The sequence below is a fragment of the Cyprinodon tularosa genome, unplaced genomic scaffold (genome assembly GCF_016077235.1).
Source record: "Cyprinodon tularosa strain WSP-4 unplaced genomic scaffold, ASM1607723v1 ctg289, whole genome shotgun sequence".
Taxonomy (NCBI): Eukaryota; Metazoa; Chordata; class Actinopteri; order Cyprinodontiformes; family Cyprinodontidae; genus Cyprinodon; species Cyprinodon tularosa.
This window is the reverse complement of record NW_024038995.1, coordinates 573,208-586,784: the sequence shown is the minus strand read 5'-3', so window position 1 is coordinate 586,784 and position 13,577 is coordinate 573,208. Positions and strand designations below refer to the sequence as shown.

Sequence of the window (13,577 nt, the reverse complement as noted above, 5' to 3'; positions counted from 1 at the left end):
AGCACCTAACTTACCCTGTACTCGACCCAGAACAAGAGACTTGAGGCTGCTGAGTTCTTCAGCGGAGCTGAGGTTAAAGTCTTCTCTGGCATTATCATCAATCTGAAAGATAAAAAGAATAATGCTCAGTATTTATGCTGAAGAAACAGGCTGAAGATATTTCTTATCTGAAAGGAGGAAGGAAAAAAATATATGCCTAAAACACATTAGGAGATGCGGCAAATGTAAATCTGCTGCAAACGACTGCAGAGATAATTTTCCCCACGATCACCTCATGCCTCTTGCTTTTTAATGCAGATGAGTAAAGATAAAACAATTCAGGACGATATAAACGGATAAGATGAGGCTCATATTTCACTGGAACCTCACAAACGGCATGAATCAGGAGGCAGCACCGGGGCGAGACGAGGTCACCTTGTTATTTATCTCACTGTGTTTATAATTAAACATACACCCACATACACATACCCACTGACTGCTGGGTACTCCGTAGATGCATTTCCCCTCGTATATCATCCGAAGTTGTTAACAAGATCGGTGATTCAGTAAGTCCAGATATGATTAGGGTGCTTCATATTTCACCACATATGGCTTCCCTGTCAGAGCTTCTTCTTGGACACAAGCTGAAGTGACACAAAAGTGCTGAGTAGAAATTTAATACATGGATGAATAAAATGTATCTTGGTACTCCCCTCGGATATTTGCATGAGTCTACAAGCCCTTGAAATGTGCACCTCATTGGCAAATGAAGACTGAGCAGGTTTAGTGTTAATCAGATTTACATCTCGTTTACATCAGCATGCCCTCCACCCAGCCGATGCGGCAGCTGCCGGTTCACAGCAACACGAGCCAACATTTTACCCATAAATCTGCATGTTAAAAGGAGCACAAGCATGTGCATCTATGCAGACTCTGTAGGCAGATGAATCAATTCAACTGGACAAAACGTAACCATCCATAAAAAAATCGCATAATTTGGATGTAAATGCAGGTCGGGGTATCTAATATAAGTCAGCCCACACTGCAGATATCAAATTAAATAGCTCAACGCTACTAAGATTACATGTGACGAGGAATCTTTGAAGATCTCTCATGAAATAAAGCCTTGGTTGCCTGAGATATGCTTAGAATCCTTGTCCTGTTTGTCGTTCCTGACACCGGATTGAATCCATCTTCCCCTCCTCAGGCTACAGGTTCCCAGACCCAGAACGTCATAAAGCCAGTCTCATGCTCAAGTCTTCACCTTGTGTTCTTTCCTGCACAATGTTTTATTCTTCCTAAACCTCTTGGGCTCATTTAAATAGTGAAAGCAGTTCTAGAGAAACTTCAGTTTTGGTCGATTTTGGACCCATTCATGGACAAAAGCTGTATTGTTTTACCTGAAGGAAGACAGGATTTCCAATGAGGAGCAGGTAAAGACCATACCGTGGTAAAACCCTGATTTCCTGGTCGCCTGCAGTTGAACTACATTTCTGTTTCCACTGGCTGTGTGAAAGATTAACGGCAATGAGGTAATGAATCTAATTGTGGTGATACAATGTCAGTTGATGATGTTGAAATAAAGAAATATTTAACTTTGGTTTTATGTAGGTTGAAAAGTTACTTAGTGTTGGTTTAAAAGTGAATGGGAGCCCTCATTTCAGACTGGCAGAGGTGTATGGTTTGGAGTTCAGGCATGTGGTCCTTCAGCCTGTAGTGTGGGCCTTCTGGAGGAAACAGAAGCCTTATATGCTGCTGCTTCCCAGCATTGGTGAAGGTCTACAGCTTTTTTTTTTATCCTCCTATCTCCGCAGGTGGAAAAAGCCACATGTTGATCATATTTTCTGTTTGCCCAGATAGTGAGATGATTTTCTTTTTAATATTTAACTTGAGAGTCATGCTTCAGACTGCAACTATAGGACTATTTAGGAGGTTTGCTCTGTTCATGCATCCATTATGTAGTTGGTGTTTTTCGTATAACTCCACAAAGTTAGTCTTTTTTCTAATATGCGCTGTAACATGACTACTAGCAGTCCACGTATTTGAGATGAACTTGATGCTAAAACCTCAATAGGTTGCATCTGGTGCAACAGAGACAACACCTGGTTCCCTCATCAATAATCCTGCCTCAGGGGTTAAATCAATTAGAGACTTACAGTTACAGGGTAATAGACAAAACCGACAGTGTGGGGTCTTATCAACCGTCCTCTATTAAGATGCCATCCTAAGTAGAAAGTCATATCGGCCATATCACTACGCCCTTTATATCAACACTAACACAAGTTTTACAGATGTTAACTCACAGGAGGGAAATGCATGTTTGATACTTTTACTTTGTTAGAGTAAAGGATGAACCTTTTGCTCTGTTGATGTGTCCACCAGAGCATGTGAGTGGGGTGGAGCGGAATAAATATTTTGGAGCGCAGAGCGGTTTTCAATTCAAAGGCTGGAGAAAGGATTTGTCTATGCACCTGTTCGCTCCGACTTTATTTAAAGTCATGTTTGACTTAAAACCTAGGACCAATGTCTATGCTGTAGTCTGGGCCTATAATCTGTTATAGTCTATGTTTCAGCTTTACCACGGATTAGCCGGGACGAGGACTGCATATTGTGTCATAAAAAGTGGGATAGAATATCATCAAAACATACACTAACTATACTTAAACAGAGTGAGTTTACAAAAAGTTATCGTTGTGGTAAGAGCCTGTTTTTGAAAATGGATCACATACATGCATTATACGCTATTATCTCATTTGCAGTAGGATGTGAAATTACCTTTTTAATATAGTCTAGTAAAAAAAATTGATAATTAAATAGGAAACACGGGGCAACATGAATGGAGCGAGATGTTACATTGAGAGCTGGGGAAACAGTGCGATAATTTAACAGCCAGTTAAATAAGACAATACACAATACACAGTATCATTAACGCCGTGTGTCCCAGGGCCCTGGCATCATAACATAAAGGAAAAATGTCAGAAAATGCCTTCTCCTGAAAATTTGAGGAGAATTGCGCGGCGCTCAGCTAAATTTATATGCTTTGGTGTCCACCTATCAATTTTCTGCAGTAATGTTAAACCTTTTCAATAAAATGGATACAATTAAATTTGGGTTCTATGTCCATAGAAAGTAATTCTTTTTTCTTTGCGTTTCTCCTTCCTGTCCCCTAAATCATCGGCAGTCACTGCAGATAAGGCCTGCACCCCTCTCAAGTCTCTCTGACTGCAGCTCTCATCCATGTGAGAAGACCCACTTTTTAACTTTTGTAACCAAAACAGTAAGTGTGGGACACAGTGCTTTAAAAAAAGTTAAATAAAGGAAATGTTTCGAGATAAACTAGACATTAGCTGATTTGACGGAGGCTGGTTCTGCAGTGAGCTACTCTGCTGTTAAAACAAAGTTGTTTCTCTCCACTGTCACCGTGTGCTTTTCCAGAAAGAGGGACTCTCACAAAGTCAGTAACTGGATAAAACCACCTGGTCTAATTAAGATGGATAACCGTTTACTGGTTTCTAAGAAACTGACTTTAGAATTTCATCTTACTCTTTGGACCAAATTGGTCTGTGTGTAATTTGGTCCCAATCTCACTGTATGAATGGACTGTATTGGACATTATGAATAATCAGATTGGAATTATCTGATCAATTCATTTTAATAACTAAATCTGAGTTGGATTTGATGGTAAACTGGCTCTGCTCAAATAGACTAAGCAAAACCTCAGCTGATTTTATGCAGGTGTCCCGATACAGCATTTTAATTTCTGATTTAATACGGTTATTGTAGCTTTGAATATTGACCAATACCAACATTGACACAATACTATATTAGAACAAATCATACATTCTTTTTATTAGTTATTTTGTTGTGGAGAATGTTAGAAAAGGCTTGATAAAGTGATAATATTCAGAGAACAAAAAAAAAATAAAATAATAATAATTAGAAGAAGAGACCCATTTCATATTGATTAATAGGTAACACAAACTTTAAATATAAGCGTATGGAGCTAAATTAATGACTGCTTGCTTTAACATTGAATGTAAGATTTGGCTTTGAAAATTAAAAAAACTGAAAATTCAAAATTCCCTCTAAAAATATAGAAGCAAAAGTGAAGATTTTTAGCTGCAGCAGTTTTTCATTGACAGATGATGTCAGTGTTACTGCAGAGCTGTGATGTTAACACAAACTGGTACTAGTTTGGCAATTCTGAATTTTCAATGACTGACTTTTCAATATTTACTTTTTCAAAGTTTGAATTTTCAGTGTTTCATTTTTCAAAGCGAAATCTCACATTTGATGTCACAGAATCAGCACCATAGAAAGCAGAGGGGTTTTATCAGCACACTATTAGGTTTAGATGTTTTTAAATGTAGACTAGATATTTTTTCGGCTGATATTGGACTGAAACAACAAGAAAAACCTCCAAACAAAACCTCAGTCGTTACTAAAGTGCTCAAGTCTCCATCTAAGACAGATCTATGGGAGGTCATCTGTTCTTCTTCAGGTGGAATAAAAAAAACCCAAGAACGAGTTTAAGACCAGCCTATATTTAGGCATAGCTTCGCCAAAGTTATCAATAAAAACAAGACTAAGAAAAACGTTCATTTGCTTTGATGTGTTTTGAAAAGATTTTGGAGCCCTAACAGAAGAAAACAGAAAAAAAAAAGAGTAAAACCTACAGGGATTCAGGTGCTGCTCTGTGTGTGTAGCACCTTAATGAGATGGTTTTACCTGCAGAGACACGGAGTCGGCCGACCTCCTGATGCTAACAGTGTGCAGCAGCCCGTTTGCCACTCCCCTTATGCTGCTCCTCAGCACGTCTGCTTCTCTGTTGCTGCCCAGCTTGTATCTCAGCTCCAGCTCGTCTTCACAAACAAGACAAAATAATTAGCCAAGCAGCTGATTTAAATGTCCAAAATCAGAACATCTTTTAGAACTCAATGTTTTTTTTTATTTTGTTTCCTCTGTGAGAAGAAAGCCTTGGTGTTCTATGTACTGTAATCTCTGCCAACAGGCTGGGATTATGTATTTAATCTGTTCAATACAGGTCTGTTTCTGTCCTCTAATTATTTCATTTGCTATATTGGGAGGATAATTCCCTCTCAGTAACACAATGGATTTATTTCTCCTGATATTTAAACATATTACATTGGAGCTTTAACAAAAGAGTTAATAATTACTGAGAGTTTCAGCTATAATGTAATGCTTTTATCAGTACATTGCTCTACAACCTGTTACTGTTTGTTTAAACTCCAATAAATCCTTTAAACTCGTTGAAAACACAACCCGCCACTTGTTTATGAGTAATATTGGGAAATGATGAAGGCTTTTATCTGGTGTTGCTCCATTAATTTGAAATAAAAAGGCCTTCAGTAAAGCACTTGTGCTAAGCTCAGGAGGTTTATCTAAAGTCTTGGTTATCTGAGGGCAAAACAAGGGAAAAAGCTCTTGGGGATCTAATTGGATGCTTTAATTTTAAGATGTCAGCACAAAATCTTAATGCCTCACTTCCTATCAGCTTCCTCTAAGTCATTAACAGCAGGGAAAAAAACATTAACAGCCAATCAAGCTACAAAGTGTTATTTGTGTTTGATTCCTCAATAATAAAAGTCTGAAGTTCAACTTGCATGACTCTGAAACTCACATCAGAAGCAGAACCAGAACATATCATACAGTGAAAACAAGTATTCAATCATTTTCTTAAGCAGTGATGCCATCTGCCTGCTAACAGCAGGATGTTTTCTCATTCCTGCAGCATTCTGCTTCAATAAAAAGATCCTGAATTATGTGGACTGAAAGATTACCTTCTAAAACGCACAGGTCAGGTTCAGACTATTGTCAAAGAAATTAATGTACAATGAACACAAAGTATTACAGCTCATTCACGGCATAGAAATATTTACATTCATAGAGGAATTAATTACAAAGTACATAAATCAGCCTAACAGGTTACCTTCTAGATATTTCATAGAACTTACTTGAAGTTACTTTCTAGAGATAAGATGTTAGTTTGAAGATTTTACACATAACTCTAAAAACGTCTCAGTTAAATTAAGGAACTTACTAAGAGCTTATATGTTAATTCTTATACATTCTAAACATTTCCAAAAGGTAATGGTTGCTTTCCAGAGCTTTCCAGGACTAGATTATTTGTAAGAATTTTCTGGTTTACTGTTTGAACCTTACAGGTCTTCCATACACTATATCGAAATATAATCATTTGATGAGGAGTAATATTTTCAGAATTATCTCTAATTAAACTAATATATTGCAAAATGGCTACAAATTTATTATTATGTATTATTTGTTAAAAAACCCATTTTCTTTTTGTTTTTATTTGATCTTCATACAGGACAGATAAAGTCAGATTGATCTGTTTCGGATCAAAAGATACCTTAATTGTGGATTTTTCCCCCCCCATTACTTTTGTATTGATTATGGATTTAATTCTTGTCTGTTATCAGTAGGAGGATTTCCTATTGGGACAAGTGAACCAGAGCTCATTATTTGTAGGACTTTATTCCAATGCAGCACATTAGCTGCTTTCAGAACCAATACAGAGGGACGCTTTTTACTGACCAAGTCAGGGCTTACATTTGGGTGGTGAAGAATAAAACATACAAACTACATTAAAATCAGAAAAAAGAAACAACTTATTTAACTTTTTACAGTAAATGTTAAATTAAAACAACAGTATGCAACTTGTTGGAGAAGATTCTCAGTCATCCAGGTCATAGTCATTTCAAAAAAAGAAAGTTAAAAACAATCGACTGGACTTTGTCTGCGGGAAGAGATCAACTCAATTGCTGCGTTGTATGCTCTAAAAAGCTGAAACCTGAGTCTAACTCCTCTGTTTAAGGTTGTTTTTTCTTTCTTAACATAGATGGCTTCCTTCATGTCCCTCTCAAAGCCCCTATTTTCTTTGTCCAAAATGTGCACAAGTCCATAAAATGTAGATGTACGTTATGTTCTGCAGCGTCTCTTTTGGATTTCAAACAACAAAGGCCAGTGGATTGTTTTTAACTTTCTTTTTTTTGGAACATTATGCAACCATTTCCATGCAAAACATACCATATACTTAGTATACTGTAACATAAGAAAGTGACATACAAGCTGCTCCAAGTAGGGTCTAAAATCACCTTCCCATCATACTGCAAGCTGCAGTCAGTCATCCTGTGCTGATTGAATGCAGTCATGCTGCTGCTTGTTCTTGCATCTATCCATGGGTTAAGAATTTTGAAAAAGGACCTTCCTCTGTATAGATTTGGGTATTTTTTGCAGCTGTATGGCATTGCATTCCAGCATGTTTAGATGCTCTATTTTGAATAGTTTGTATTGCAAAGTCTGGATCAGTTGGTACGCTACGATTACAAATATTCTCATGTGATTTGAGTGACAGTGTTTTATTGAGTCGCAGAGGATGTGCAGACTGCACCACCCAAAAAAGGCACAGAAATGAGTGAAGAGTTTTGCCTTTAATGAAATAAAGAATTCTGGCATATCCATCTGGGGACCTTTGCACTTGCTGGATTAGCCAAGTTAGGGCACAGTTCTGACAGCAGGAGATAGTGCCCCCAGGAGAGCCCTTCAGGTGTTACACAGGCAAAGGGTAGCATCTATAGCTGTTCGAGCTGACATAAAAAAAAAAAAAAAAACATAGTTGCTGAGTATAAAGTGTAAGAAATTGCTGGCCCCAAAAGATTAAAATAATTTATACTGTATTTTATTAAATGTAATAATACTTCAGGAACTTGGGGGTTGAATTTCACACCTCTTGAATTATTAATAGTCTTTCTACAGCACAACACAGCAAAAAATGGAAATCTAAATAAGTAATTTTTTTCTTAATATATGTGCACTTTTTCTTGAATTGAGGAGGTTAGGTACTTTTCCAATGGAACAAGACAATTTATACTTAAGATAACAAAAAACAATTGCATTGTCTGATTTCAAGTGTATATTATCTAATTATCTTATTTAAAGAATAAAAATGCTCATTCCATTGGAAAATCACCTTATTTTCCCACTCCAATTAAAGGTAAATACACCTAATTTAAGACATTTATTCTAATTTCTAGATCATTTTTGCAGTGTTTATATTAGTTACTAGAACTTAACCAAATATGCTGGTTAGGTAATGATTAATTTAAAGATCTTACCAGTGTAACCAAGTCTAAAAATTACAGAAGTCCTTTTGAAGTTTACAGTGACTACCAGCTACTATCAAGAACTTACAGGTTAACCACATAAATCTTGGGTGTCACTCTACAGACTCTTCATTCCACCTACAGGTCACTTACACAACTCACTGCAAAAATGATCTAGAAATAAGTAAAAATTTACCCTTTGCCAATGGAATGAGTATTTTTACTCTTAAAATAAGATATTTAGATAAAATGCACTTGGAATATGACAATGCAATAATTGTTATTACTATAAATGTAAATTGTCTTGTTCCATTGGCAAAAGGTCTATTTTACCTCCTCAATCAAAGAACAAATATTTTAAGAAAAAAATGACTCATCTAGATTTAGATTTTTTTCCAGTGGTACCATTGTTTAAAAGCTGCTCTAACTAGGTGACTTAAAGTCCCTTACCGATTATTCACCACGTTTATAAGTTGCCATTCACCAAATATTTTTTTCATGTTTTTAATACTCTTGAAAAGAAACTTACCTCAAACATTCCTGATTTTGTTATTTTGATTTTTATTTAATACTCATAAATATGCTTAAAAATACTTAAATGCCAAATATTTAGAAAACAGATATCTTATTGTTGATGCAACAATTTAGCATCATATTACTTTCTTTTGCATGTTTATTATTTTACATTAATCTTTGCACATATTTGACACATACATAAAGGAATGAATATACCGTATATCATAGCTGAGAAGAAAGTAAAAGAGTTTAAGGAACTTGCATCCTGCTTACCATGGCTGTTGATGAGCAGAGCTAAATACTCTGTGAAGGTGGAGCTGATGAGGAGCAGCAGAGCTGGACTCTGCGTCGTCCTGAAGCTCAGTGAGACATTTTCTCCCCTGAGGATGGAGTCAGGGTGGAAGGAGGAAGGCGAATAACTGCTGTTTCTGCTCAGCTCTTTGGGGTCTTTGATTGTGTAGCTGACAGACGTTGTAGGTTTAAAGTCGGCTGACACCTCTGGAAGACATAAGAGATCCCTTTAAAAGAATGTGTCTGATTTTCTGCAATGCAAACAATGTTAGATGCAGAGGCATCACAGAAAACAGGTGCTTTTTTAGAACAGGGATGATCTCCAACAGCTAGCTTTTATTATTTTGAAAATTAAACGTTTAATGCTTTACTATAACTGGGAAGTATAAGCTTCAGGGATGTGGGAGTCGAGTTGTTTTGATCATTCGTTTGATTCACATCAGAATTTCATTGGAATTATTTTTTTCTTGTAGATTTTATTCTGAGTTTATCTCTATAATAAAAGGACAAAGTTAATTTTCCAAAGTCTTCAGAAGTGACATTTCCAAACAGCACTTAGGTTACTAATTTCTACCTGTAAATGGTTAACTGGGGTATTGCTGACATTTTCAGAACAGGTTCAATAACATCAGTGTCGCTGACTTATTGTTCAGTGATGTTATTAAGCCTCTAATTTACAGTTTTGTCCAGGCAGTAATTAAACGTAAATTAAGTGAAAAGGTCATGTTGTTTACTAGATTTTTAAACCTCTCTCCAGTCTGCGAAGGATGACTTTTTCTTCAGATTTTCTTTACGTGATGCTTTCATCGGTTTGGTAAATACAGTATATCTAGAGATGAAAGCATTTCAATCAGCTATGTTATAAGGGAAGAAATTTCAAGTTTGTAATTTAATTTCCCTCTGTCTTTAATCTGCCCTAAACTGTCCATCAGTTGCAGATTGGAATAAGTCTCAAAACGAAAGTTAAACCCAAAATATCTTTTAAAATGTGATGTGAGTAATGGTGTCACAGAATAACAGCATCAGTAACATTGTTATCTATCAGTAACAGGGTCATATAAAAACTTTCCTCCTTTCAGTCAGTACCTTAGTTAATTGAAATATAATTCTATATCAAGTATGTACAGCCCAATCTACGACGGAGTATTAGGGCCACACATGAAGAGAAAAAACTTTTTTGCCATGACAACATTAAACTCAACATTTCGAGAATAAAGTTAAAATGTCTTATTGAGTTTAATCTCGATGTGTCGACTTTAAACTCGCCATTTCGAGAATAAAGTTGATATATCGTGGCGACTTTAATCTCGACATTCCAAAGTTTGGAGAAAAGAGCAACCGCGCTCCACAGCTGCAGTCTGCGTTTTAAGAGTGAAGGTAGTCTTTGACGTGCTGCAACTGTATAACTGTATAATCATCACAGAAAGTACAATTTGACCAAATCATCTACACAAGACATGTCTGATTCTGGATTCTGTGCATGTATCCTGTGCAGCGGTTGGCTCTCTTGAACTAATTTCAACTTTATTGTCGACACGTCGAGATTAAACTCAACATGACATTTCAACTTTATTCTCGAAATGGCGAGTTTAAAGTCGACAGGGCGAGTTTAAAGTCGACACGTCGAGATTAAACTCAACATGACATTTCAACTTTATTCTCGAAATGTTGAGTTTAATGTCGACAGGTTGACTTTAAAGTCGACATGTCGAGTTTAATCTCGTCATGGCAAAAATATTTTTTCTCTTCATGTGTGGCCCTAATACTCCCTCGTACCAATCTGCTGCAGGAGAGGAATACTTTTGATTTCTCGTGCAGAGATTATGGGATAAAGGCATGGATTTTACGATGCATGACACACAGAGACCAATGACAATAGAACCTTACAGCTGGTTGACTTAGTTTGGAAATACATTGTAGTTTACTTCTTTAAACTTAAACTAAAATCACCTGAATGGTATAACTTTGTTAACATTTATTAACGTAAAGAAGAATGAAAGTATAGTCTATATCGGTGGCGACTGGCCAATAGAGGGCGCCACCCAACTTACCAAATTAACTTGATTAAGACATAAAAACACACAAAAAAATAAAATTATTTTGCAATATATTAATATGTATTTTTTAGTTTTGCAAGATAAATGTTTAATATTTAATGATGAGTAAAGCTGTTTTGTTTGTCATTGGATTGGTGACTTATTTCCACCCTGCTGTGCAAAAATCTTTCACCAATGACTCTGTAAAAGTTGTCCTTGCCCAGTAGCTCCTCTTCAATGATAGGACCATCCTGGGGTGCAGCTCTCCTTTGCCTAGAGCTGAACGCAACTTTATTTTCACTCCACCTCCCCCCACAGCGCTGACGTCACAGTCATCTGTTATAAATTGAGGTTGATTGACAGGTTTATATAATTATTTAGCAACAAGGCTTGGCTAACTGCATGTAGTGAGGCTAAAGCTTTATTCTGCTTTCCCCGCCTCCTTTTTCAAAGGTCAGGATCTGACCCAGCATGGACAAAGAGCACTGTTTTAAAGCACTTTTCCGAACATTTTAATGTTGTTTATCGTTGTTGGCAATCATATAAATATACTGGTGTGATACCTTATTGTACATTTAATAGTTTTTTTATATATTTTGAAGTTATAGACCCCCCTAGAAAAAAAAACACCAGCTGCCACTGGTCTACATGGTCTACTGACTGTAAATCTTTGTGTTACATTTTTTTAAAAGCATAATTTTTCACAAACAAAAATGGTCTAGATAAATGTACACTGAATTATTTTAAACCATTTCATATTTCATAATTAATTCCACAGTTTTAGAGGTAGTTAAGTCTGATGTTCCCACTGTATGCCGATCGGGGCCGAGGCCTTTAAAGGTGATTTTGACTCAAGTCGCTTGCTGAGTCGCTTACCGTGGGTCAACATCATTCAGTGAGCCGTTCCCACTGGCACTAAAAGCTGATTGTACGTGGTTTTTTTTTGTCCAGTTGTATAAGATCCCATCACAGGGACATGGAAGTGCATTTATTAAGCTAGAATGTTACTTTTGTGATACTTTGTGCTGCTTTAATATCTAGTTGATGCATTGCTTCTTTTAATGTTTTAACAAACATGTCACACATTTCTTGATTCTAAAAACCTTGCAGTATTCAGGCCTATCTCTGGCAGGTAAATTTAAATCAAACCTGCTGTAACTTACAAGTAATTTATGTTAACAAAGGTCTGGGTGGTTCAATGGCTTTTTACCTTTGAGTTAACTTTGATTTAACAAATGATGAAAGATTAATCTGCCTTAAATCTGCCTTTTGTATTTACTTTAGCTGATACAGGATATTAGATAAAGTTTGACAAAAAAATCAAAAACTGAGGAAATCTTTAAATAAGGCAAATAAAACAGCAGGTTGTTTAATGCAGCTTATCAGTGCACTACATCTGCTTTTGTTGGAACATTATATGGTTGTTTAGTCGGGAAAAAAACATTTTTGTAAATACAGGAGGTATGTTTTTAAAGACGATTTAGATGTTATTTCACCAGGAAATTGTGATTTCTTTGTAAAGTATTATTCAGTGAGTGTGTCAGTGTGACTCACAAAGAAAACCCGCAGTCTGCAGCAGGAGATGAGTGCAGCAGGAACAACGCATGTCAATACTTGGTGGGTGGTGGGTTAAGAGGGTCGTTCCAAAACACAGACAGCTCGACTCTCTCAACTTAAAGGACTTATGGATTGCCAGAATAAAAGTGCATTGTTAATCACTTTGTTCTCAGTGGCAGTAATGGCAGAAAAAAGGGTTTATTTAAAAAAAAAAAGTCAGACAGACCATAACACACCTTCTGAAACAGAGGTGAAGTCATCCAGAAACCTGTTCTCTGATTATTCAATATAAAAATCTGTCCATTATAAATTTGTATTTATTTCTGTCTTTTTATTATTAAATAAGACCTAATTAAGAAAGATTTGAGAACTGATTTAAAGAGCATACACCATGCAAAATCAGCTTTTTGATTTTTTAACAGTTATAACTCTATTCCTCCATCAAAACCATGCACATAATGGAACCATAAACATACGGATCCAACACCACTTACTTTTCACTTATACATATATATATATATATAGATATATATATATATATATACACATATATATATATATATATATATATATATATATATATATATATATATATATATATATATATATATATATATACTGTATATATATTAGGGTTGTCACGATACTAAACTTTTCAACTCGATACCGATACTATGTAGAATATTCGATACTCGATGTCATTTTTTATACCACAAGGATAAAAACAAAGACTCCAAAATTCAACAGAAATTTTTTCATTAATAAACAAAATACAATAAATAGATAAATAAATACAATAAACAATATTTTGAGGTTGTATGCTGTGCACAATATTAAGAAAGCTTGATAAAAAAAACTTACAAAATTTAAATTAAGTGTTCCTTCCTTGGCTATGCTTTGCACACATAACAATGAGGCTAGCCAAACCGGTTAAAAAACAAAAATAATTCTCAGCAGCTGCACCTGTTACAGAAAAAAGTCTGAAACCGAAAAGTGCACAAAATTATTCAATCACGCAGTGTTCAGAAAGTGCATTTTCCTCTAATCTGCGCAT

General features: G+C 35.8%; 1 protein-coding gene across 1 annotated transcript in view; it reads right to left on the bottom strand.

Moving 5' to 3' along the window:
• LOC119787137 (contactin-associated protein-like 4) overlaps positions 1–13,577 on the bottom strand; it is a 170,395-nt gene that overhangs the window by 15,944 nt on the left and 140,874 nt on the right. Inside the window, exons 19-21 of the mRNA XM_038290781.1 lie at positions 8,913–9,137; positions 4,708–4,841; positions 15–102 (exon numbers count right to left, since the gene is read on the bottom strand). Coding sequence (XP_038146709.1) covers positions 15–102; positions 4,708–4,841; positions 8,913–9,137 — 447 coding nt within the window. The remainder of the gene's footprint in view (positions 1–14; positions 103–4,707; positions 4,842–8,912; positions 9,138–13,577) is intronic.